Source organism: Zootoca vivipara, chromosome 12 (genome assembly GCF_963506605.1).
Source record: "Zootoca vivipara chromosome 12, rZooViv1.1, whole genome shotgun sequence".
Lineage (NCBI taxonomy): Eukaryota > Metazoa > Chordata > Lepidosauria > Squamata > Lacertidae > Zootoca > Zootoca vivipara.
Genome location: NC_083287.1, coordinates 14,629,819 through 14,654,620, shown reverse-complemented (window position 1 = coordinate 14,654,620; position 24,802 = coordinate 14,629,819). Strand labels below are relative to the sequence as shown.

General features: G+C 40.3%; 1 protein-coding gene across 1 annotated transcript in view; it reads right to left on the bottom strand.

Moving 5' to 3' along the window:
- The window catches only part of TOPAZ1 (testis and ovary specific TOPAZ 1), a 37,611-nt gene extending 18,423 nt beyond the window's left edge, over positions 1-19,188 (bottom strand). The window contains exons 1-7 of the mRNA XM_060281054.1: positions 17,928-19,188; positions 14,302-16,618; positions 11,335-11,402; positions 8,925-9,052; positions 6,602-6,745; positions 3,323-3,487; positions 2,441-2,504 (exon numbers count right to left, since the gene is read on the bottom strand). Of these exons, the coding sequence (XP_060137037.1) occupies positions 2,441-2,504; positions 3,323-3,487; positions 6,602-6,745; positions 8,925-9,052; positions 11,335-11,402; positions 14,302-16,618; positions 17,928-19,188 (4,147 nt within the window). The remainder of the gene's footprint in view (positions 1-2,440; positions 2,505-3,322; positions 3,488-6,601; positions 6,746-8,924; positions 9,053-11,334; positions 11,403-14,301; positions 16,619-17,927) is intronic.
- Positions 19,189-24,802: the final 5,614 nt, after the last annotated feature.

Here is a 24,802-nt window from a genome sequence, read left to right as displayed (position 1 = left end):
CTAAAAAAAATGGGAAATTTAAGTGTGAAATTGTTTTATGTAGCATAGTACTGAAACATTATTTAACACATTTGTAAAAGGCAAAAATGAGTAAAAATGAAGCACTGAAAATCTATTTTACTGGTCAAGTGCATTTGTAATGTTGAGAGCAGTATCTATGAACATATGAAAAGCAGCCTTTATTTCTTATCAGCATTATTTCATGATCTGTTGGATGAAAATAGCTGTACCAAATTTTGTTCCTTTCCTTTACAAAAACTGTCCTAGTACATCATGGATCCAAAAATGCTCGCATCCCTAGTCAAGCTCAATGAAGAATTAATTTAGTACTTTAACCTGTAGGCCACATTAATATTTACTGGTTCATAGCTTCACATAAGATGAGAGGGATAGCACCTACTAAAGCAAACACCTCAGCAATGATGCCTCAATATGTACAATATCCAAAAGAACCTTGTTGTGGGGAGCATATTAGAAAAATACAATTTCCCTCTCAACAGTGAAATTCACTACCTTGAAAAATGTCATCTAGAGCTTCTGCAACAATTCATCTGCATATTATTATTTTTTAAAAAGAATTGAATTAAATTATGGTAGGGCCTTGATCTCATATACCGTGTTTCCCCTTTTTTAAGACACCGTCTTATAACTTTTTTTCCTCAAAAAAAACAACACGGTGTCTTATTTTAAGGGGATGTCTTATTTTTTTTAATTATGTTTTTATGGTACCTTAAGGCCTCCTTGGCCGGGCTGGGCCGAGGGCTCGGGGTGCTGCTGGGTGCTCTGCATGGTGCTGCTGGGCGCTCTGCGCGGCGCTGCAGCAGCAGGTTCCACGCACCGAGGCGACAGGCTGCTGGCTCTTTGCTCTGCCCAGCGCTGCCGGGCGCTCGGTGCTGCAGAGCGCTCCGCTCTGCAGCTGCTGATTCTGGCGGCGGGGCGGCAGGTCTCCTCGGCCGGGCCAGGAAGAGGCCAGGCCGCTGGCTCGGCGCTCCGCCCGCTGCAGGGCGCTCCGAGCACTCGGCGCTGCGGAGCGCTCCGCTCCGCAGCTGCCGATTCCGGCGGCGGGGCGGCAGACCTCCTCGGCTGGGGCAGGAAGAGGCCAGGCTGTTGGCTCGCCGCTCCGCCCGCTGCAGGGCGCTCCGAGCACTCGGCGCTGCGGAGCGCTCCGCCCTGCCGCCGATTTCGGCGGCGGGGCTGCAGGCCTCCTCGGCTGGGCAAAAAAAGAGAGAAGAAGCTAAGCCGCTGGCTCGGTGCTCCACTCTGCAGCCGCGGCAGACCGATCCTTTGCGGAGCGACCCTTCATCTGCCCGCGCTTCAGCATGCGGGACCCGGGAGACGCTGCAGCGGGGAGAAGAGGCAGCGGTGGCAAAGGGGGAGGAGGCGGTGGAGGGGGAGGTGGCTCCGGCTTCGCCTCCTTTCCTCCCTTGCAAGGCTCCTCGGCAGCCCCAGCGGAAGGCAGAATCTCGGGCTCGGGAGCCGCCAGCTGGCACTCACTGAAGGGAAAGGACCCAGCATGCCGGCGACATGGCTCGCGTGTCTGTTAGCTGCCCCCATCGCTTGGATTCACACCGCCTCTGCCATTTTCCTGGGGCGCCGCACATGCCCGGCAGCAGCACGGGGGGGGGGGCTTCCCTCCGCCTTCGCGTCCTCCCTTCACAGCCCCCTGACAAACCCACCGCCTCTGCCCCTACCACCATGCTGCGGACCCGGCTCGGAGGTTTCGGTGGTGGTTTCGGAAGAGGGAGCGGGGGGAGGGCCCGCTTCGGCAGAGATAAAAACTCTCTCGCGTTCTGCGAATGCGGCAGGCGCCCAAAAACTAAACTAACTAAAACAACAACAGGGGGACGAAGAGCGTGCGGGGTGGCGGAGGTGGCGATAGCGAGGCTGGCCACCCTCAGGAGCTCTATCCAGGGCCGTCTTAGGTATGGCTTATTTTCGGGGTGTGGCTTATATTTCTCAAATGCTTGAAAATCCTGCTACGACTTATATTATGACTACGTCTTAAAAAGGGGGAAACACGGTACATATGTCCTAATAATGATAATAATACTTCCTGTTTCAGCACTGAAGTACTAATATAATAAAGCCCACAAACCGAAGAACTTCTAGTGCTTATACCACAAAAAACCTCATTCAGGTTAGAATTCTAGTTCTGCGTAGAGTTCCAGATCTAAGTAGAACTATCCTCTTATTTGGCTACAGGCTTTTGCTTTTATGATCTACATATTAGACTGCTATCACAAACTATTTCAGAAATGCTGTGCTAGGATACATGTTAAGAAACTATGCAATGTTAACAGCCAAATTTTGACTCAACATAGTTGGACCGTATAATGGAATGTATTATTTGGTCTGTTACTTATAAGCATTTAAAAGTTATGGCACCGCCAATCTTCAAGCAAAACCTATATTTTGTGTTATAATGATGATTATATCATACCTGCACGCTGCAACAAAACCTCTTTACCAATACTTATATATGTATTAAGTATTTCAATGAAAAGCTGGAAAATAAAATAAAACCACAAATCTATTATAAATATATTACAGATAAACTTGCCATCTATTACAAGCGTATTCCAAGTTTCCAAAATGTGAGGATCCACATATGCAAATAATTTTGAAGTACACATTGATCTACATTTAGTAGAGCTAAAAAAAATCAATACATATTAAACTGTAGCTAAGAGTTAGTTGTGGACAAGAGTGTAAAGCATGAATAACTTCCACATGGAACTGCAACAATTGTTTTATCATTATCATCCCTGTGCACAACCTTTTGCTTAGTATACCAGCCAAACCCATTGTTTGTGGTTGCCACCCCCACCCACCCTCCCTTTCCCCAGGCATGTGTAGAGAAGCCAGAAAATAAAGGAATGTTTTGTCCTTGTACTGGGCTTCTGCTGAAGATGCAAGCAGCACATTGCTGCTAAAAAAGTGTAAAAACCCCACAGGAACCCTCAAGTTGTTCATGGAGAAAAGGCATAGTTTCTTTCACTTTCCATTGTGCATTCTGCCGGAGGAAACAGCAGTTAAGGCTGGCACTTTCTGCAAAACCCAAATCACAGGTTACATTTGAGATGGTATTAAAGTTTTATCTGTGCTCTCTTATTTGATGGCTGCATTCACAGATCACCAATGGGTTCTGTATTCATCAAGTAATGAACATGTGTATGTCTCTCAGGCTACAGAATTCTCCAATTACTCTACTGTTAATGACAATCTTATCCTGGAGATCTGATAAAGGCCTAATGTATTTTGTTCTTTAACCAGGCAGCACCAACCAAGTATTTTATACAGAGAAGAAACACACAGTTTTTACCTTTTCATGTCTTGGTGCAAGTGAATGCGAATACTGGCAATTTGCTCTCTGACAACCATTCAATGTATTGAAATGAATTCTGCAGTATCCACGGGGTAGACAACTCAATCCTAGATAAGTCTGCAATGCAACCAGAGAGTAGTCTTTCATTTCCCTCTCAGAATTCTCATTTGAAAACCAAAAAAACACATATGGCACACATATTTTGGGATTTATGTGCATTAAGCAGGGTATGGACTACTTCACACATAGCACAAAGTGTCATAGTTTCCTTAACCTAACAATGGTTTACTTGAATGTACAAACCTAGCCCAGCAAACTACTTATAGCTTATTTTTCTACCAACACACCATGATGAGAAACCATGATTTGTTATTGGCTTATGAAGTAAGACTTATTTCTGAAGGAGTGGGTACATTGCTTGGGGTACATTACTGGATCCTTTGATGTTGCTTGAGGCTCAGGTGGCCTCAGTAGTGTGGAGTGCCTTGCATCAGCTTTCAAGCTAGCAGATTTGGGTATGAGAACCAGGAGAGAGGCTTAGAATCATAGACTTGTAGTGTTGGAAGGGACCCTGATTATGCTAAATTTTCAAAAAATATGAATCAAATGTCTCTAGCAGCTATATACCTTAAGTCAGAAACTTTATATAAAAGCAGGACAGTTGAAAACAGGATGACTAAACCCTATGAAAGAGAAACCTCAAACAAGCATGTAAATTGCACCTGTTTAAACTGAGCTTTAAATGGTTGTTAACAATGTAAATGCTTAAATGGTAGCTAAACTTATGCTTAGTTGCAGGAATTTATGAATTTTAAGGACTTACCGTAACATTTTTTTTAAAACTGTTGGAATATGATTGCTGCAAAAGACCTTTCCCTGAGAATCTGAAATCTAAGATTGAAGAACAAAAACCTCCTAAAGTAAATGAAATAGCCATAAGTCATGATTATACATTATAAACTTCAATTATCTTATCCCAGAGATGACTGACAACTGAAGTTTTCATTTCCTGTCTATTGAAAAGTTAAACTCTTTTCAAGTACCATGAGTGATAACAAATCTTAAATGAAATTTGCCACACTGGAAGGCAAATTTTGCAATTTTCAAACTGATTCTGTGGCAACGTAACAAAGAGTGATTTCTTTATGTTGATATTGCATCTATGCAGGAATACTGTACACCTTAACACATACAGTTTCATTTATGTATGCTTTTTTCAGATGTTACAGTATATAGACAGTGGCCTGGTTCACACACAACTCTAAACCATGGTTTGTTTAGCCAAAGTGTGTTTGTTCAAATATCTGGACCCTGCCCATCAAATTAGCCATGGTTTTCTAGCAGCAAACCATGATCTGAAGCCAAATTTGTTGTTACCTTATAAACCACTGGTTGTTTAACTACATTTTAGAGTCATGTCCTAAAACCAAACGGACTTGCTTAAGCATGGTTTGTTTTGCCACCCCACCTTAGCCAAGCTAGAGGAGGAGTTGTGGTTTGTTTGAGCAAACCATGCTTAATCCATGGTTTAGCATTATATGCCAACACCGTCAGTGTATTACATTGATACCTTACACACAAGTAATGCATTTTGGAAATTATTTTGTGTGTAGCTGTTCTTTTATCTTTCGGTCATATAGCTCTTCAACATCCTAAGAGAAGTACAAATACTACTGTATTTGGAAGAATTAAATGGTTTTACTAGTAGGGTAGCAAACTTGTGGTCCTCCATGTTGTTGGACCCACAACAGAACCCCTTCAACAGCCTTTAAACTTGTTGTTTGACGATTATGTATTCTTACATGCATTCCTATATTCCCAGGGGATACATTATCTCTGTGTTAAAAAAGTGAGAGGAATGCTTCACTATGAAAATCTGTAATTTATCTGACTTCTGGGGTGACAGCCTTTGAAAGATTTTGAATTCTGTTGTAAAGCTGTAACTCTGAAGAATCCAAGTAAGCATGATTAGGTACACAGAAAATGTAGTTCTAGTCACATAGGGTCAAATTTACAGACGTTAAAATCATTTGGGCTCTTTGACTGCAATAGGATCTGGCCTGCACCCTACTTTACATGCATGGTCATATTTCTCAAGATTTTATCTAATCTGGATTTAACTCAATATGGTGACTAGAATCCAAAACACGTAAGGACGCTTGTGAATGTTCATTGTGTGTGTTTTACTCTCTGAACGCAAACCTCCTGCCATAGCAAACTACATTTGAAGTTTCCTTGTTTTCAAAAACAGTTTAGTAATGCCAAAGCTTTACTGAGTGCAGGGAACTAGTTACATGGTTCTCTAAGTCTTGGGCCAATGAAAATAGAAATGGCACTCAAACGCTATCCTAAGTACACATGATAATGCACTGATTCGGTAATTTATTTCACTGTCATATTTAGGTTTAGTTTAGCTAACTTTCCATAGTATTTTAATTAGAGGGTCATTTTAGCTAAACAAAGATGCATTTATACTAAATCTCAACTAAAGGTTGCCTTGGCAAGGACAAATCTAGAACCCGAGTACAATTAAGCTAAAAACCCTCTGATCTGGATACAGAAGGTAGAACTAAGTGAAACAGGCAATAGAAAGGAAACTCCAGATGTTAATTCCAAGCTTTAATACAGAATCACCCTACTTTTCCTAGGTTGTATTTTAACTTTTATAAACTTAAAGTAACAAACACACCCATCCACATACATTTGCATCAGGTACACAGACATCATGGCCAAACCATTTATGCCTCTGGAATGTGCTGTGGGCTCACACACTCCTGCCTCTTCCAACACATTGTTTATGTCATGGTTGCAGAAACCAGTTTGTTGCCACATCTGAACTGGGAAAACTATGGTTACCACTACCACCAGAATCCACTGCCCACTTCAGCTGTGGTTTAGACTGTGGTTCCCACAGAATGGAAGGGAGCTTTAGGATTACCTAGTCCAACCCCTTGCAATGCAGGAATAAGCAGCTGTCCCTTATGGGGATCAAACCTGCCACCTTGGTGTTATCAGCACCACTCTGTAGCCAACTGAGCTATCCAGCATGGGCAAACTATGGCTAGCAGTAATAGCTTGTCTAGTTCATATATTATGAGGTTATGGCTGTGAGCCAGGAAATTGAGGAAGAAATCAGCACATGAGTGAGCCCACAGGTTTTTCCTGCAAACCAAACCCTGTCAATGAAATAGACCTTTATACAGACATGGAAAAGTAGCACTGTAGTACCATAAAACAAAATGTGTAGGTATTTTAAACTAATACAATACCATTCACCCACGGTTTCACTGCTGTGACTTGCTGCCGGCGATCAGTTTTCATAGCAGGAAATGTCAATTCTAGCCGATGATCAAGGCTCGTAGATTCAATATATTGAGCCCTCTCACTAAATTCCAAATGAGGAAAAAGATGCTTATTTGACTAATGATACAAAAACTTTATATCTATTATTTAAAAATTAGCACAATAAAGTAAATTATATTTTCTATACCCAAGCACACCTCCCTTGTGGAGTAGAGGAGGCTGCTCCTACTGATAGCAAAGATACACATAGCAAGTGAGCTGGGAATGAGAAGAAATGTGAGTAGACAGATGGGATGTACTGGGCGTAGCATTTATCACTTCTTGGTCAGTACCATCTAAATGGTTGTAACCTGCCCTGGGATCAGCTGATGAGGCAATACATTTTTTATTATTATTAATCCTCCTCCATTGGCTATATCAGTTAGGGTTCTGCTCCACAGCACTTGTGTTGTGAATTTCCAAAAGGCTCCATGCTATTTTACATCTATGTAAAATCACTAAGTGACACCATACACTGTTCTGAAGCGACAACCATCCAGTAATATCTCTCTTTTTCAAACTCAGATGAAGTGGTCAATGTGCTCAATAGGTGGCAAAGATCAGTAATAGACTAAAAGAGGGTGAGCAACCTGCAGTTCAATTTAGGCAAGACAAAATTACTACTGACAGGCTGCTTGCGTGAATTGAGAAGTGGCCTTTCAACATGTTCTGTATCAAGTTGCTGTTAAATCCTGAACTGTTGATGCTCTTCATGCTGCGGCATGAATTGCCTTCCAGCAGCTAAGGCTGGCCAGCTACAATTTCTGCAAAAACATGGGCGGTTATTATTAAACAACTGCGAATGCATTGCGCATGGGGCTGCCTTTGAAGACTGCTCAAAACCTCAACTGGTTCATAATACTGCTGCTTTGATTACATATCAAAACCGGTCAAGTGGAACATCTTGCCAGCTTTAACACAGTTACAATGGCTTCAAGTATGGACTTCTTAAGAATGGCTTCAATTCAACATTTAATTTAAAGCCATAAAGAAATAAATAAAATACTGCGGGAAGATTATTTGTTTTGGTTTGTGACTATGTTATGTATTTTTGTGTTTTTATATCATAAACTGCCCTGTGATCCTTGGATGAAGGGTGGTATAGAAAATAAAATAAAATAAAAAATAATATAATATAATATAATATAATATAATATAATATAATATAATACACAGCTTGATACCCAGGTAGCTTAAAGGACAATTTGCTAGGTAGGTGATAAGTGGGGAAAGGCTCATTTTGTTTGTGGTGCCTCAGCTCTGTAATGCTCTCCCCAAGGGGAGCTTCTGACCAGTCATTTTATCTCTAACTTCTATGTGTCTAACCTTGACTATAAGACCAGAGAAACAGGTTTGAAGATAAAATATCGTCCTTTCACTTAACTAGGACTACTTAAAACTCATACACACATTTTTGCAGTGTCTTGAATCTCTGCTTCTTCTTTCACAGTTGAAATTTTGTACTGTAAGATTTAAAAGGTTGCAATTCAGTTAAAATAAACAGAGACTCGTGTTTCATTTAATAACTTTCTCTTTTTCTTCACAGAATATTCAAGTGGAAGAAGTTTGGTTGCTGTTTATGGTTCTGCAATGTCTAAGTCCAACTCCCTAATGCAGGATGTCCTGTTTATGGAAGAATACCAACAAAAGCCTACCAAGGTCTTCTTCAAATCTAGCATGGAAGGAAGTTCCATGGCTTCCCTCTATAGCTCACAGTATTGCTAGACCCATAAGTTAATAAAAGAACACATCATTTTTTAAACGTTCATCTAATTTCCTTGCTTTGCTTAATTTTGATTTACAGACTTAAGATTCACAACAGAGTTTCAGATTTATGAAAGAGAAATTAAAACTACCATGCTGGTTGAAAACAGTACATCTAATGAATCTCATTGTATTAAAACAGCATGCATACATCTTTAAGGCCAGGCATAGGCAAACTCGTCCCTCCATGTTTTGGGACTACAACTCTCATCATCCCTAGCTAACAGGACCAGTAGTCGGGGATGATGGGAGTTGTGGTCCCAAAACATATGGAGGGCCGAGTTTGCCTATGCCTGTCTAAGGCTGTAACCCTATGCACACATAATTGGATGTTAGAACTGCCCAATTTCAGTGGGACTTACTTTTAAGTAAACATGCATTGGATTGTGCTGTATGTAGTGCAACTTACTACATGATAAAAGTTCCCTCAAATAAATGACACTCTTCTGCAACAGTACCTTTTATACAGCAAAAAATTAATTCACTTCAGTACCTTTTCATTTGCGTCAGAACTCTTTATAACATAATCTGATTCGCTCAAGTGCCCATCCTCAAAACAGGATTCTGCTACACCTCCTGTAGAACTTATTCCACATAGGAATTCTGATTTACTTCCATCAACTGGAAAAAATGCAATACATAATGCTGAAACAGTAAAATTAAGAACAGAATGCTTAACTATGAAGCTGGGCATATCACTGGTAAGTTTTTAAAAAGCTGACCCTTCTTACAAAGTATGCAGTAGTAATGTACTGTACTAGTTGTGAAATTTCTGTGTTGGGCAACTGCTAAACTGATACAAAATAATACCACATGATTAATCATGTGATCAGCAGCAGCAGTCCCATGTATTTCAAGTAATGAAATGACAGCAATTATCATATGAATATGCTAATATGGGACTAATTTAAGACTCAATATTAAAAAGTTAAAAATTCTCTATGAAATGTCTTTTATCTTCAAATACACTTAAAAAGACAGCACTGTATCAAAAATTAACACTAAGACTGTGTGCAGCAGCTTGTGTTTTTGTTTCAAGTACCTGTACCGTGTTGGCCCAAATATAAGCCGCATCTTTAATAGTGGAGGGGGGGGAAATGAAAAAATACCCGAATATAAGCCGCTCCATTCCTCACTGCTCCTAACTGCATACTGGGCCGGGGGTGGGGAGTGGAGCCACGCTGTGTTGCTGGCGGCCTTTTCCCTTCCTCACTGTCTCCCTTCCCAACCTTAGGGGAGAGAACGGCGGACTACACATGGGGCGGGTGCTGCTTTGCCACGCCCCTGGCACTGTTTGCCCTACACTCCTGATTACATACCAGAAGGTTGCAAATATAAGCCGCACTTTAACTTTTCACAATCGGAATTTGGGGGGAAAGTGAGGCTTATATTCAGGCAAATATACTTAGTTTTAAAGGAAAAAAGGAAATATTCACATATTTAAGGAACGCAACCAACTGCTGTCACGAGTTGCTGTTAAGGGTTAGTATTGTAAAAGGATTAGATCTTTATAGATTCAAATAAATGCACTACCATAATAGAATCTGGATAATCAGGCAAGTCACACAAAGAACTAGGTGTACAACGGTAGCTCCTGCTGGGAGTTAAGCAGAGCAACATCTGTCACAGTGCTCAGCAGCTCATAAGAGGCAAAGCAGCAACTTTGGGCTCCTCCTCATCTTCCCTTGGACAATAAAAGACCCACAGCGTAGATAATTATACACCAGGCAACAAATAATAATGACAAGGAAGTTGTTTCTCTCACTCGATTGTCCTTTTGCTCCTTAACCTTCTAATAAATACATGATTGAGGCAGACCTAGGTTTACACTTTAAACAAATGGGTATGCCACATCACAAGTTGTTTAAACTTGGACTTCCAGGGGGGAAACCCCCAGGATTAATTTAACAACAGCTGCATGCTAAGTGCCTCTTCGCATTGTGAGGTATAGTCAATCCCTGCATAACTGAATTGTCTTCATGGCAGCTACAACTGTGATTGGCTTTAAAATAACCCAAATCCTATATGTGATGCATGGGAGGACAAAGGGAATAGCAGTACAAGAAACAACAGACTGGAAGAAGCTGATGGCCAAGGAATAATGGAGTGGGTGGAGCAGAAGTTAAGAGAAGTAGAGATTATGAAAAGAACATGAAAGAGCAAGAGGCAAGGTCTTCTCAAAGACAGTTATTATAGTTACAGGTAGGTAGGCGTGTTGGTCTGAGTCGAAGCAAAATAAAAAAATTCCTTCAGTAGCACCTTAAAGACCAACTAAGTTTATATTTTGGTATGAGCTTTCGTGTGCATGCACACTTCTTCAGATACACAGTTATTATACCGGTAGTTATGTTTTTGCATACATGTATAGACATTTACATCAACTGCTGATCCTTGCATCAAGCCTAATCATTTACTCACTTCAACAACATTGACTACACATAGCAGCAATCAGAACTTATCAGAGCATTCTGGGAAAAGAAACATTGCTCAGGACTCGGAATGAAAGGGAAATGTTATGCCTCCAGAAAGAGCTAGCACCGAATTTTTCACAAATACCTAGGATTTAGGGAAAACCAAAGTAACATTTAAGAGTAGAGGTAAAGGGACCCCTGACTGTTAAGTCCAGTCGTGGGCGACTCTGGGGTTGCGGCGCTCATCTCGCTTTACTGACCGAGGGAGCTGGTGTTTGTCTGCAGACAGCTTCCGGGTCATGTGGCTGGGAGCTCACCCCGTCACGGGGATTCGAACCACCGACCTTCTGATCGGCAAGCCCTAGGCTCTGTGGTTTAGACCACAGCGCCACCTGCGTCCCATCAACATTTAAGAGTAGACGCTGTTTAACATGCTGTTTAACAAGTTGTCATATTCTCCTTAATGTTGCATTTTTAAATTCCTGTTCTTACCTTCTGCCAGTGGAACACCAATATCTGTGAAAGAGTCCAATGTTCTATCATACTGAATGGGATCTTCTCTGTAAGCAAGAAAATTTTACAAAATGTTAAGTGAAGGAAGTTTTCTGAACCAATACCACACTCATCTAACTAAAACACAATGAGTGCACTAAGTCTGCCACAGCTATCCTTAACAATCTGGGTCATGAGTTCATTTGCCCGATTTCCCAGCACCATAAACTCTTTTTGGAAATGGTGCCTATTCAATCTAAGCCCCTTATACCTACTGATAAGCTCAGGAGGAAAATTTGATGACAATATTTGAATTTTATAGCAACAATTGCAGTGGGGAAAGGCGGGGCACATTCCTCTCTGCACTTGCATTGTTATCCTAGGACCCATTATCTCCCTGAAGGAACAAAGCAATTCTCTAAGAAAGGTGAAAGGAAGTTCCTACGAGAGTTTGAAATCAAGTAAGATTCCTGAGACTGGTCCTATAAAGGAAGTTGGAGATTGGTTTGGGAGTCTAGATCAAAAGAATAGGGAGAGAATCCATAATGTCCCCTTACTTGATTTGTTTCCAGCCACTTAGTTCAATAAATAACCGACTAAGCCTACAGGATGACTTTTATCCATGTGCTACTTTCCAGATCCTCTCTTGGGATGTTGTTGCAAGATAAGAGATGCAAACCGATGGACCTGAAATTCTGTACTACCTTCAGTCCTTTGACATTATGGGACCCCCAGCCCTGTCCTGTTTGTGAGATAGAAATAGTGGCAAACTTTAAATATCTCTTGCTGACCCATCTATTAAGCAGGTTTACCCTTGCTCATTAGATTCATCACACTGCTCTTTTAGCAATTATTTATATTTCACTGAATGTTTTATTAATAAACTCTCTTTTTACTGAAGTATTTATTTGTAATTCTGGTTAGAAGAAGAAGAAGAGGAGTTGGGATTTGATATCCCGCTTTATCACTACCCAAAGGAGTCTCAAAGCGGCTAACATTCTCCTTTCCCTTCCTCCCCCACAACAAACATTCTGTGAGGTGAGTGAGGCTGAGAGACTTCAGAGAAGTGTGACTAGCCCAAGGTCACCCAGCAGCTGTATGTGGAGGAGCGGAGACGTGAACATGGTTCCCCAGATTACAAGTCTACAACTCTTAACCACTACACCACACTGGTTACAATGTTGTATTCAGGTTTATCTTTTCCTTTTTAATCTTATTGTGATTTATGCAAACCACTTGGGTATTTTTTATGTTAAGCAGTATATAAATATTAGAATAAGAAACATAACTTTGGAGCTAAAGAGACCAGGAATGCTTATATTATGTACAATATAGTCTCCCACCTTCAGCTCAGTTCAACAAGTAGTGCCTTACCAAAGAAAGCTGTTTTATTAACCTGGCTGAGTTTATATTTACAATAATTTAATAATAGGTTCTGGCATTTGGGTATCAGATTAGAATTGACTCTTCATTCTACAGGTGTAACAATAGTGGTATTTTAAAATAGAAAATAAAATTTTAGATGTGTCTAAAAGAATCACAAACTGTGCCTTAAAGCTAAGGGCAGTAAAATCTTGCCATTCAAATTTGAACATGGAGACTTGCATGCATAAGCTAGAACCGTTAGTTTGTACTGACTTTGTTTAGCTATGAAAGGGATATGTCCACTTAACTTGGGTAATTTATTATAGAATCATTTATTGTTGTTTTGCGTTTTCTTGTTTTATTATTGTTAGAAATTATTCTGTCTTTTTAAGTATTCTGAGTCAATTGAAGATTCTTTTCCGAGCCTTAGGCATAACAATATGTGCAGTTTTAAAGCTGGAGAATTTAGCACAGTTAAGATTAACAAAAGATGCATACAAGATTTGTTTTTAAGGGCTTTCACCTGCCTAGTGTGGCAAGTTACCAGTCGTAAAGCTGTTATGTATTCTAAACACATCCCTCCAAAGGGATCACAACTTCATAAAGATGCTTTACAATACAGTACAGGAAAAGCAAATGTAGGATTATCACATTTGGGAGTATTGATGGTAGGCTGAACTATTCACTACTGCCCACACAACATATTATGTATGCGGTAGTTGGCTTAAATTATTTGCCATTCTGCCTTGGTTGTATTCTATTGATTGACAAAATTAAATGATAAAAATGATACATAACACAGCCCTATAGTTCTATTAACTATGTCAAGCAAGCATATTCATCTTTGGCTAACCACAAATCTACTACTGAATACCTACCAAATGAAATTAAGCTAAGTAAGCTTTGGCTAAAAAGGTTTACTGCAGCTGTATGGAAAAGTATTTCTAAATGCTATGGTACTACAAAGAACAATCTTCAAATGAAAATTATTAAGATAATTCGAAGAGGCTATTTAGTTCTACTGTCAATTGCAAAAGACAATTTTATACTGTCTCTCACCAGCATAGTCAGATGTGTTTCAAACTTCACTTTCAATTGTTACTCTTATAGTTTTAGTTTTTACTTTTATCACTGGGTTAAAATAATAAAAATAAAAAGCAGAACAATCCATTATTGCTAATCCTCAATTCTCACTGTAAATCCTAATCTATTACTGTAAATCCTACATAATATACTAAGTAGAAGCAAATCACATTTTTAGTAACTAACCTCAAAGTCACTGAATTGTTTAAGGCTAGCTAGAGCACAAGCATCCAATAACTCAATACACTTACCATACTACATATATACAGTGGTACCTCTGGTTAAGAACTTAATTCGTTCCGGAGGTCTGTTCTTAATCTGAAACTGTTCTTAACCTGAAGCATCACTTTAGCTAATGGGGCCTCCTGCTGCCGCCGCACTGCCAAACCACGATATCTGTTCCCATCCTGAAGCAAAGTTCTTAACCTGAGGTACTATTTATGGGTTAGCGGAGTTTGTAACCTGAAGCGTTTGTAACCCAAGGTACCACTGTAAATTATTTCCAGAGGAAATGCTTACCTAGGACAGCAATCCAAATGTCTCTTCTGTGGAAGCCGAGGGGGTTCCGGTTCTAATTCCATTTCTTCCTTTATGGAAATGCTGACATTCAAGTTGGTTTGGGTACAATGCCCTTTTTCTTCTTCCTTGGTTTCTCCGAACAGATCAGGGTCATCCTGAATTACATCAATCACAAGAACATCATCTTCATAAGCCTTAACAACCTCTGCAGAGAAGTTAGCTTTGTCCTGTGCAAAGTTATTGCTGTAACTACTTTCATCATTAGTTGGCACTTCCAATACCACAGCAGAGTTGTGGTTTTGAATCTCCATATAACCAGTACTCAAAGTATCAGGCTTATCTTTCAAATCTGCCAATTCCAATTCTCTCTCATGGGAAGTCTTCACACCTTCATTATGAACACTTCTCTCTTTATAAAGGCTTTCAAGAACACTGTCAAATTGGTCTGCATTTTCTTCTAGGACAGTAATTCCACTAACTTCCTTTGACTTGAACTGATGTCTACAATTCACATTGGACGAAATCTCTTTACCTCTGGCTTTCTTCACTGACACAGTAGAATCTAGGATGTCCAAAGGATTGCAAACATCTCTTGACAATCTGGTATATTCTCTTTTTCTGGATTCATTTTTATCCTTCAGTAAAGGAATTTTGAAATTTGATAGGTTCCCTTTGATTAGCGGTTCTTGCTTGAGAACTGATGTCTTCCTATGTTTTCCACTATCTGAACAAACACCATTTTTATGGGTATCTATAGAACTATTTCTCTTTGCTATACTTCCTTTATTTTTAGCCTCTTTTGCTGGTGAATTTAAAGCTATTTTTGATTTCTTTACATTTTTAGTGCTAGATGTGCAATGTTTAGGTCTCTCCTCCGTACCCATAGAGGAAATTCTGTTGTTAGCAGTAGCTGAGTGAGCCTTGCATATATGAACTACAGATTCTGAGGTTGGGTTTTCATTGGGAAGTTGCGTTTTATGATCCATTACCTTATATGCAGAAGTTTCGACAGTACAAGCCAATGGCTTATGTAGCTCTGCCTGGCGAGAGAGAATTACTGAATCAGAAACTCTTAAAAATTCTCTTTTTGAGTCTGATGCATGATTTTTACCAAACCACAAGTATGTTCTAGCACACGATTCACGGGGCCAAACATTTTTACCAGAAATTGGTACTGCTCTTTGACAGCTTTGTAGCACCAATTTCTTTCTAACTTTATATATTGTGTTTTCTTTGACGGTTCTTTTTTCTCTTTTCATACACCCAGCAACATTATTGTTGTGGTCGGTAATTTTCTGACTGACTAATGTCTCCCTTATAGAGTTATCAACCAATTTATTACTACAGCAAATTTGTGGTTCTATGCTACTTAACTCATTTTCCTTTTTGATGAAGTGTGCTTTGCTCATCTCTGTACCGTGAGATAATTTGGCACGTTGATTTTGAGGTTTTTGCACAGCCTGCTTAAGAACAAAATCAGGTGTATGACCAAGTGAAGAAAATAAAGTTGTTTCATTGTAGAGTGGGTTTTCCAAAATCATTGAACTTGTTACAGCAGTTTTATTCTCCATTTGTAATCCACATTCGCTGTGTATGTTCACACTTGTGAAAGCTTCCTGGTCTGTTATTTTTTCCAGATCCTCAAGCACTTTAACCCCTTTGTTTAACTTTTTGAAATCTAAACACATTTTACTTTCCCTGGATCGCTTTCTATTTTGACATCTTGAGGAGTTCTTAATATTTTGGCACATCTCTTTTTCAACCAATGTACTTTTTTCTGGAAATGACTGTCCAGCTTTTACTATATTAGGGCTCCGACTCAAATCGTTCTGTCCCATATCCCTGCTAGAGAACAAAACCTTACACTGATTAAGTGCAACATGCAGAGATCCAGAGTGAACCTTACAGCTTTGGGTGGTCTCAAAATCTGTAGGTGTCAAGAGTGCCTTAATGTAACGACAGTCAAGCAATCTCACTACTGGAATAGTAGTCCTTTCTACTGTATATGGCAAAGTATTATGCCTAGAAAACAATTTGCATTCTTCATTTTGCTGCACTACCAGTGCATTTGTTTCCACATTTTCAGCTACTGTTGTGCCCAAAAGCTGTGAATTGGCATTTGTAACAGGAAACAAGGAAGTATCCGCTCCAAAACAAGGGATGACAGGATCTTTGTTTTCAGTCTCATCCAATTTAGATACTGGAAGGCTTGCAGATTGCTCTAGCAGATTTTGTATATTGCAATCTTGATAAGTACTCAGACCAGTCTTGCGAACTTTTCCATGCTGTATGCTTGAAAGTTCATGGACTTGCTCTCCTGAGATTTAAAAAAGGGGATGATAATTAATCTAATGTTGAATGCATTCTAATATACAAGGTTGGACTTTGCCAAAGCATATCTGTAATAATAAATATGTATTTTATAAAAATGCCTTTATAAACTGCAAGTGTAGTAATGACAAGCATATCTAATGGCTTAAAAACACAAAAGCATAGTTCTCATCCACTATGGCTGGCATTCATTAGTATAGCAATTAGAATAATAGAATTAGAAATACAGAATATAAGAATCACAGAATTGTAGAGTTGGGAGGGACCACAAGGGACATCTAGTCCAATCCCCTGCAATACAGGAATCTTTCACCCAACATGGGACTTGAACCCATGACCCTCAGATTAAGAGTTTCATGCTCTACTGACTGAGTTCTGTATTTTGCTTGCTACTGGCTATATAAAATACTTTTTTAAAAAAATGTTTTTTAAACTGCTAAAATAAATTTGCAAGCATTTCCAGAATGGCAAAAAAATCACAATGTTGGAAATTCAATGCTAAAATTACACAAAGTAGAATGTGCACATACATGCACACACACAATATAGGTAACATACCCAAAGTAGGAAAAAAAAGTTCGTGAAATTGTAAATTCAAACTTTGCCACTTTTGGTGATATGTTAACAAGCATATTAAATTTTCCCCATAGATTAAGTTTAAGTACTGTACAGGCTAAAACTGTGGTGCCTAACATTTTCATTAGTCAAAAGTGAATCTAAATATGAATCAAAAGAAGCAATTTAATGGCTTCACACAAATTGTAAACAAAAGAGTGCTCCTTAGTCAGGGATGGAATTTCAGTCTCTTGTCTCTTCCAGCAAGAAGCTTGCTTTGTGAAGTCCCAATAAAATGACTGTACAATGGTTTCTAGCTTAAAGATTTCCTAGTTAACAGTATCCTACTGTACAGTGTTTCTCCGAAAATAAGACACCATCTTATATTTATGTTTCCTCAAAAAACACACACTATGGCTTATTTTCAGGGGATGTCTTATATTTTTCCTCCTCCTGCTGTGGCCGGTATTGCTGTTGTGCCTATACTATGTCTTATTTTCGGGGTATGGCTTATATTCCTTGAAGGCTTAAAAATCCTGCTATGGCTTATTTTATGACTACGTCTTAAAATAGGAGAAACAGGGTAAATATAAAGAACTGTGATTTAGTTTTTATATTAAATTTGAAAATGAATCAAGATTTTCATGCTGTAAGAAAATAAAGGCCGGGGGGGGGGGGAGGTTATGGTGAAAAAACATAACATACAAATACAAAGAGAAAGAGCGAATAAGCATCCTTACTAGATGTTCTGGTCTTTTTTTTTAGTTCAGTTGAAGTCAGAACTTCATCCTTTCCATCTCTCTGTTTCTTAATCCTACCATGTACTCTGGTAATCAGTAGATCCTCTGTGGGTCCACAATCCATCATTTTCTCCTCACAGATCACTTGTCTACACCCAGGAACCTCTGAAACAGACTTCTCTGGTGTCCAGCTCAGGTTCTTACTATCATTTTTGCACACCACTAGTTTCAAAGAAGCTCGGGTTACCATTTTATGCTTTTTTTCTGCAGTGTCCCTATACCTTCCATTCTCTTCTTGATTTGCTACACTCTTCAACAGGCATTTGCTATTTTGTTTTAGAACTTCTGCACCTACACGTAATTTTGCTAGATTCCCTGCAACAGAATTCTCCCCTCTTTCTCCCAAAGTTCTCGGGCTTACGTTCTGTATACCAGACTTTAACTTAAAAGACAAGCACCCCCTATTTGTTATTTGACTTTTCTCTGGGTTCATAAAAGCTTTTTGCTCTTGCCAAACCGATTTAGTCTTCTTCCTCATGTTCCATGTTTTCTGGTGTGGTCCCGGTTCAGAACAGCTTTTGCTTTTCTGCAGTCCCCTAGTTACTTTCTGAGATTCTAGCCCTGTTACAGAACTCCTATCCTTTCCCATTAAACAAATACTTGGTTTTAGGAAGGGACAGCTGTGCTTTTTCCTCAAGCTCCTTGCATTCTTCATGCAACTTTTGATTTTTCGTTCAGGTTCCAACAAGGAACTCAGACTATTTTTCTCCGCTGTTGTATCTTTGTCATGAGATTCCATTCCCAGCAAGGATCTCTCTCTTTTCTTCCTCACCCATGATGCCAATTTAGTTTGCAAACAAACTCTAGAAGCAGAATCATTCGGCTGATCCGTCATACTCCGGACAGCCTTCCTTGAATTACGTCTTTCCACCAAAGCCATTTCGCCTTTCCATTTTATGCCCACATCATCATTACAGTCTGCTCCGATTGCATTCCTTTCCCCAGTACTTTGCCCCTTCCTTCTTTTAGAAACAAACCCCTTGTTCTGTTGCTGTTTCTCCCTTAACTGTACTTCAGAACCAATAACAATCGGGTTGCTTAAGTTACTAGCCGGCAAAGAAAATGACTTTTCTGTGCGCCTGCTCTCATCTTTCCGAAAGCAATCTAGACTTCTGGATGGTTGCCCCCTTTCAGCTTCCATCCCAATTCCTGGCAACAAGCAAACTGGCCGCTCTTTACTCTTTTGCACTTTTCGTACCATCATGGACTAATGGAACGAAGTGCTCCCCCCCCCCTTAGAGACAACCTACAACTCTTCTCTTTTAAAAAATAATAATCTTAGAATCACTTGAAGCTTATGCTCACCTACTTGCCAAATCTATAGACATAAAACTAAAAAATATTTTTGTAAAAAAAAAAACACGCTTCCAAAGGACGCTAAAAAAAAAAGATGGAAGGGAAATATGTGGAAGGGCCCTGCCACAGGAACTTGTCTTCCTCAGGCCACGACAACAAAGATGTGTATAATATTGTGTGTAAAGAAAAGAAACTGATTTAACCCTAGCTGCCTATCCCTTTCTTTTGAGGTGCTTTAGGGTCTGCACCTCCTTCAGCAGGAAAGCGAGAAAGAAGCCCCCCCCCCGGGCGCTTTGCAGACCTGCGGAAATTGCGCGGTCCCAGAGTCTAAACAACGGCCACTGAACCGGTAAGAGAACCCGAGAAGCCGCACTTCTTAATTACCCACCCCCCACCCCCCACCCCAGTACGGCGACCAACAAACCACTTCTTCCCGCCCCCCCCTCAGAAAAGCCGCCCCCCCTCAGTGAGTGCATATCACACACACCCCACACCCCACACAAACACACACACCGCCCCCACGCCTTTTTGTAGGCCCGACCGCAAGCCTTAGGACTCCAGGCTGCCGCCGCCCTCCTTTCCCGCCCTTTCCCCCTCCTTCCCGCCCACACACTCACACGCTCCAAGAGGGGACCGCGTGGAGCGAGCGAACTTAAGGCGGAGAAGACGCGCGGCCTGAGGGGCGGTGGCTCCGCGGATCCGCCTCGGGAAGGGAACGGGATTTTTTTAAAAAAAGGCCGCGCAGGGAGGGAGGAGGCGCACGGCTTTCCCGTCCAGCGCGAGAGTGAGCCGTCGCGTGCCGCTGAAGGGAACGTGAGCGAAGGGCTAGAGCGCGTCGCTTGCTCGCTCGCCCTCCCACTGTGGTCACCTTGCACCTTAAAGGGAAGCTTGAGGGAACCGGCCGAAGCTATCCCCCTCCCCACCCTTTCCGCCTCCTCCCGCTGCCAATATATTAAGCAAAGGGAGAAAAGGGCAATACTGTAAAAGAAAACGACGACGACGCAACCAGCGCCGGTCCCTTCCTTCGCAGGGTCACAAAATGGCGCCGTCGAGGAAGCGCGGGCGTCGGTCAAGGCGCCCCGCCATCCCGCCCCTCCATGAAGAGTTTCAGAGGGAAGGGAAAGGTGTGGGGAGTCGCTTCCTTACTTTGCAACTCTCAAGTGTGGGCAGAAGACACGTGTTAAAGGGTCTCGTGGAGATAACGTGCAGACTGGGAAAATCTGCACGCACACTTCAAACACACACCCCGCCATGTTGTTCTCTTATTCACCATCGCTTCGAGGGGCTTCTTCCTGCCCTTTTTTTTTTGGTTCAGACCAGTTTTCCGAACTTGGTTCTCCAGCTGCTTTTGGACCACGACGCCCATCGTCCCCAGCTAGCAAGGCCAGTGGTGAGGGATGATGGGAATTGTAGTCCAAAAAACCCACACAGCAACAGCTGGAGACTCAAGTTTGGGAAACCCTGGTTTAAACTCCAGAGAATCCCTTGGGTTTCTCGAAAACTGCCACTAGATGGTGCTGCTCTGGTGTGCCATGCAGGAGTTTACTTAATGAATTTGCACGTTGTGTTAATTTATGCAGAATTTTAAGGAAATGAGAATGAACCTTTGGAAAATTAAGGTACCTTAAAGTGCAAAGCCCATCTCCGGAGGTCAACTGCCAGTCACTTATGTTTCTATAGTTTAGGCTTATTCTGTAAGAAATGCTTTGCATTAATCAGGTTATAGTTTTTCCTATACTGTTATTTGCGTGGTATGGGATTCATTGATTCCAAAACCGCTAGCTCCTATGCTTACTCTAATACAGGATCCCCAAACTAAGGGGCCGGATGCGGCCCAATTGCCTTCTCAATCCAGCCCGCAGACGGTCCAGGAATCAGCATGTTTTTACATGAGTAGAATGTGTCCTTTTATTTAAAATGCATCTCTGGGTTATTTGTGGGGCATAGGAATTCATTCATTTATTTATTTTTCAAAATATAGTCTGGCCCCCCACAAGGTCTGAGGGACAGCGGACCGGCCCCCTGCTGAAAAAGTTTGCTGACCCCTGCTCTAATACCCTAAAAGCATATTCAGCCTCATGACACTACTACCCCTTTCCTTCAGGTTAGAGGTTGATGCCCTACTCTGATTTCTGTCAACATGGGAAGTGGAATCTGGAAGGGTACAGAACAAGGATTTCTCTCTGGTGTTTTAGCTTTGAGCTTGTTTCTGAAAGAAACCCCATGAGGTCTCACCATGCCATCTCTTAGGAGTATTTAAACATTTTTATTTGAACAAAGGTTTTATGGGATAATCGCTGGATAATTCTGCACTCCTGCTGTTGCTTGCACCTGTAATTGAAATGATGCTTAGAAATGTTGCATCATTTGAGGTGAACATCAGTGGATGGAGGGGCTTTTTTTTAAAAAAAGACTCAGATGTGATATATATTATAGACAATTCTTCCATAGATGCCAAGCCAAAGAAGAATGGGAAGGGACTCTACGTATGCCCTATTCTCATTTCCTTCTGTACCTGGTCAATTCCTGATGGCGTAACAATAGAATGACTGAAAAAGCTGCATAAAACACAGCACTTCTGAAAATGCTCAGTCTTGTTTAGCCGCTTCAGACAAAAGGGAATATGAAGGGGGAAACATGATATAAAGACTAAATCTTCATTTTATTTGTTATTTCAATTCTTACGAGATCCTCTAATGTGGTCAGAATTACCCCCATATTACAGATATGGGGAGTGATGAGGGTGGCTTCTTTTAAGGCCATCCTTTTAAAGTTAAGGAATGAGCTTGAAATCTTAATTGTTGGGGTAGGGAGAACTCTGGGTTTTAGGCCCGTGCTGTTAGCTACCATAGTATGTTAGCTATTTTATACTTAAGCAAGAGGAATCATGCCTTGATACGTCATATTTAAATAACCGTTAATTTCCACATAACACATCTCTAGCGCTTTCATCATTCTGTTTATTTAGCATAATCAGTAAGCACAGTGCTTTAAAGAATACTGCATGCAGTTGCTCCAGTTATATATCTGTAGGCTTACTTTCAGTTCATTAGACAAATATTCTGTACATTGCTTTTAAAGTCAATCTAATTTCAGCTTTTAACCAAGTACCCTGATGTGAGTGGTAGCTTTTTCCACCAAATGTATTTACGCAGTTGTTCAGTTTAATTTTATTTCTCTCTTTGCCCATCTCAGGCGTTGATGCTCGACCTATGAAGGGCTGCTCATGATCAGAACTGCAGAACATCCCTCCCAGCGGCTCAGCAAGCTACCATTTATTTTTAATTGCTCCCCACAGTGGAGGCCAATTAAGGATGAAGACAGCAGGGTAAGGATCACTCACAAACCCTTTGAAGGGCACAGACTAAGCATTTGCTTTGCCGGAAGGCTGCCATTAACACATTTCATTTGTGCAAGAATGCAAACACTTGGACACATACTCTGTAGTATTAAATGCAGTACAGTTCTAATTCAACTAAGTTTTAGTGCAGATGGCAACAGAAGTGACAGAATATCACCCCTAGGTTATAAACTTTGAAAATTAGATTTATTTTCTTTATCCCTCCCTCTTTCAGGAAGCACCTGCTTTAGACACTCTAATAAGACCTCTCCCTCCCTCCCTGCCTCCCTCCATATAAATACTAGGTTTTCAGATTAAAATTATAGCAGGAAATTAGCATTAGTTCTCCTTACTGTTTGTTTTTATGGTAAAGAAATGATTTCCTTGTCATTTAAAGTTTAATGAATTGCGGAGTTAAAAAAATATTCTAGGTATTTATAGACTGTCAATAAAATTCTCAGTGTAATTTACTATAAAATTTTGAGAAAATAAAAATTTACCTAAAATAACAATGCAACAGTGGTTTGCAGCCACTGTAGGTTTAAATGGGGAAATATATGGTATATACATATAGCAGCATGTATATATAGTATGCATATATATAGTAGGGAAATATATAGTATGTTGAAATGTAGATTTATTCTGGTTGTGATTAATTTTATTTTAAAATCAATTTACACAGGGAGAGTTTGAATACATTAAACTACAGTATTACTGATTACTCAGTGAATAGATTAAACCACAAGGAGTTTCAAAGAGCTTGTGACTTTTAAACTTCATGAGTACACAGCAGGAGTTTTGAAACTTTTGTTGCAGAGATGCTAAATTTAGTTTCAATTTATTCACTTCACACTCAAGCTTTTCCATCTCTGCATGTGGCTTCGTGCAGTAGTATAAATATAGGTTAGAGTGAACCTCCTGTATTTTAGGTTACAGGTAGGTAGCCGTGTTGGTCTGGATCGAAGTAAAATAAAAAAATTCCTTCAGTAGCACCTTAAAGACCAACTAAGTTTTTATTTTGGTATGAGCTTTCGTGTGCATGCACACTTCTTCAGATACACGAAAGCTCATACCAAAATAAAAACTTAGTTGGTCTTTAAGGTGCTACTGAAGGAATTTTTTTATTTTACTCCTGTATTTTAATTTCCCCTAAAAAATAGTACATACTGTTTGGTGTGATGTTCTTTAAAACAAATTACACTCTTTACTACCCAGATAACAAGTTGTATATTGTGATTTTAAGATCCTTGGTAATTGTTGCTCTTGTCTTGATGTGGCATAATAGGTTTTTGTTTGTTTATTTCTTTAATAGTTGTTAAGACCAAAAGTATTTGAACATGAAGTATATTTAAGTATGCTTTGTCTACTTATTGCTCAAAATGCATCTATTTGAAGACTTGTAGTCTAATCGCTGTATGAGCACAAACTTGTAGGACTGGCATGAGAGTCCCTCCCTGCTGTCAGGTGAGAACTGGATGACGTACAAAACTGGTGCTCTTTACCTCTCCCCTGGTAAGGCATACTTGCTTCTTTGATTAGAATGAACTGATCCACTAGTGTTAGGAAAGGCCATGCCTGCCTTCTTCTCCTGTAATCAGGACAGATCCATGAGATATGGAGCTTGCTGCTCTTTGTAGGACTTGAAAGGGGAAAGTATCATCCATAAATGATAGGGTACATATTTTGGCAATTTTAAAAAACATTCCAATTCCCTGAGGATGTAAATCCTGATTTGTCTTGATATTACTGCAGGAATTTACTGCTGTGAAACATGCTTCATGTCCAATTTTGAAATGTTGGTCTCAGTTTTAAATGTCTTTTCCTTCTGAAGATATGGATGCTATTTCTGGAATCAAGGTAAATGCAGCCTTCAGTGGAACATGGAATCTTTCTGAAGGCATTAGCATGGTGAGCATAAAAACGCATTTGGAACCTTGCTGTGACTGGAAAGGCTCCCTGTGGAGTTGCTCAGAACTCTCTGCATATGTAATCCATCTTTCTGTCTCCCACAAGCTTCCTGCATTTGACTGACAAGTCACTAACTGGCTGGAGTCCATTCAATGGGAAAGGATCTTCCTGATTTACACAACATTGTTTGCTATGCTAAGATAAAACAAAACTCTTAGAGGTAAGAGTCAGTAACTTTTGGGTCATATGCTTTCTGCATGCATATATGGTA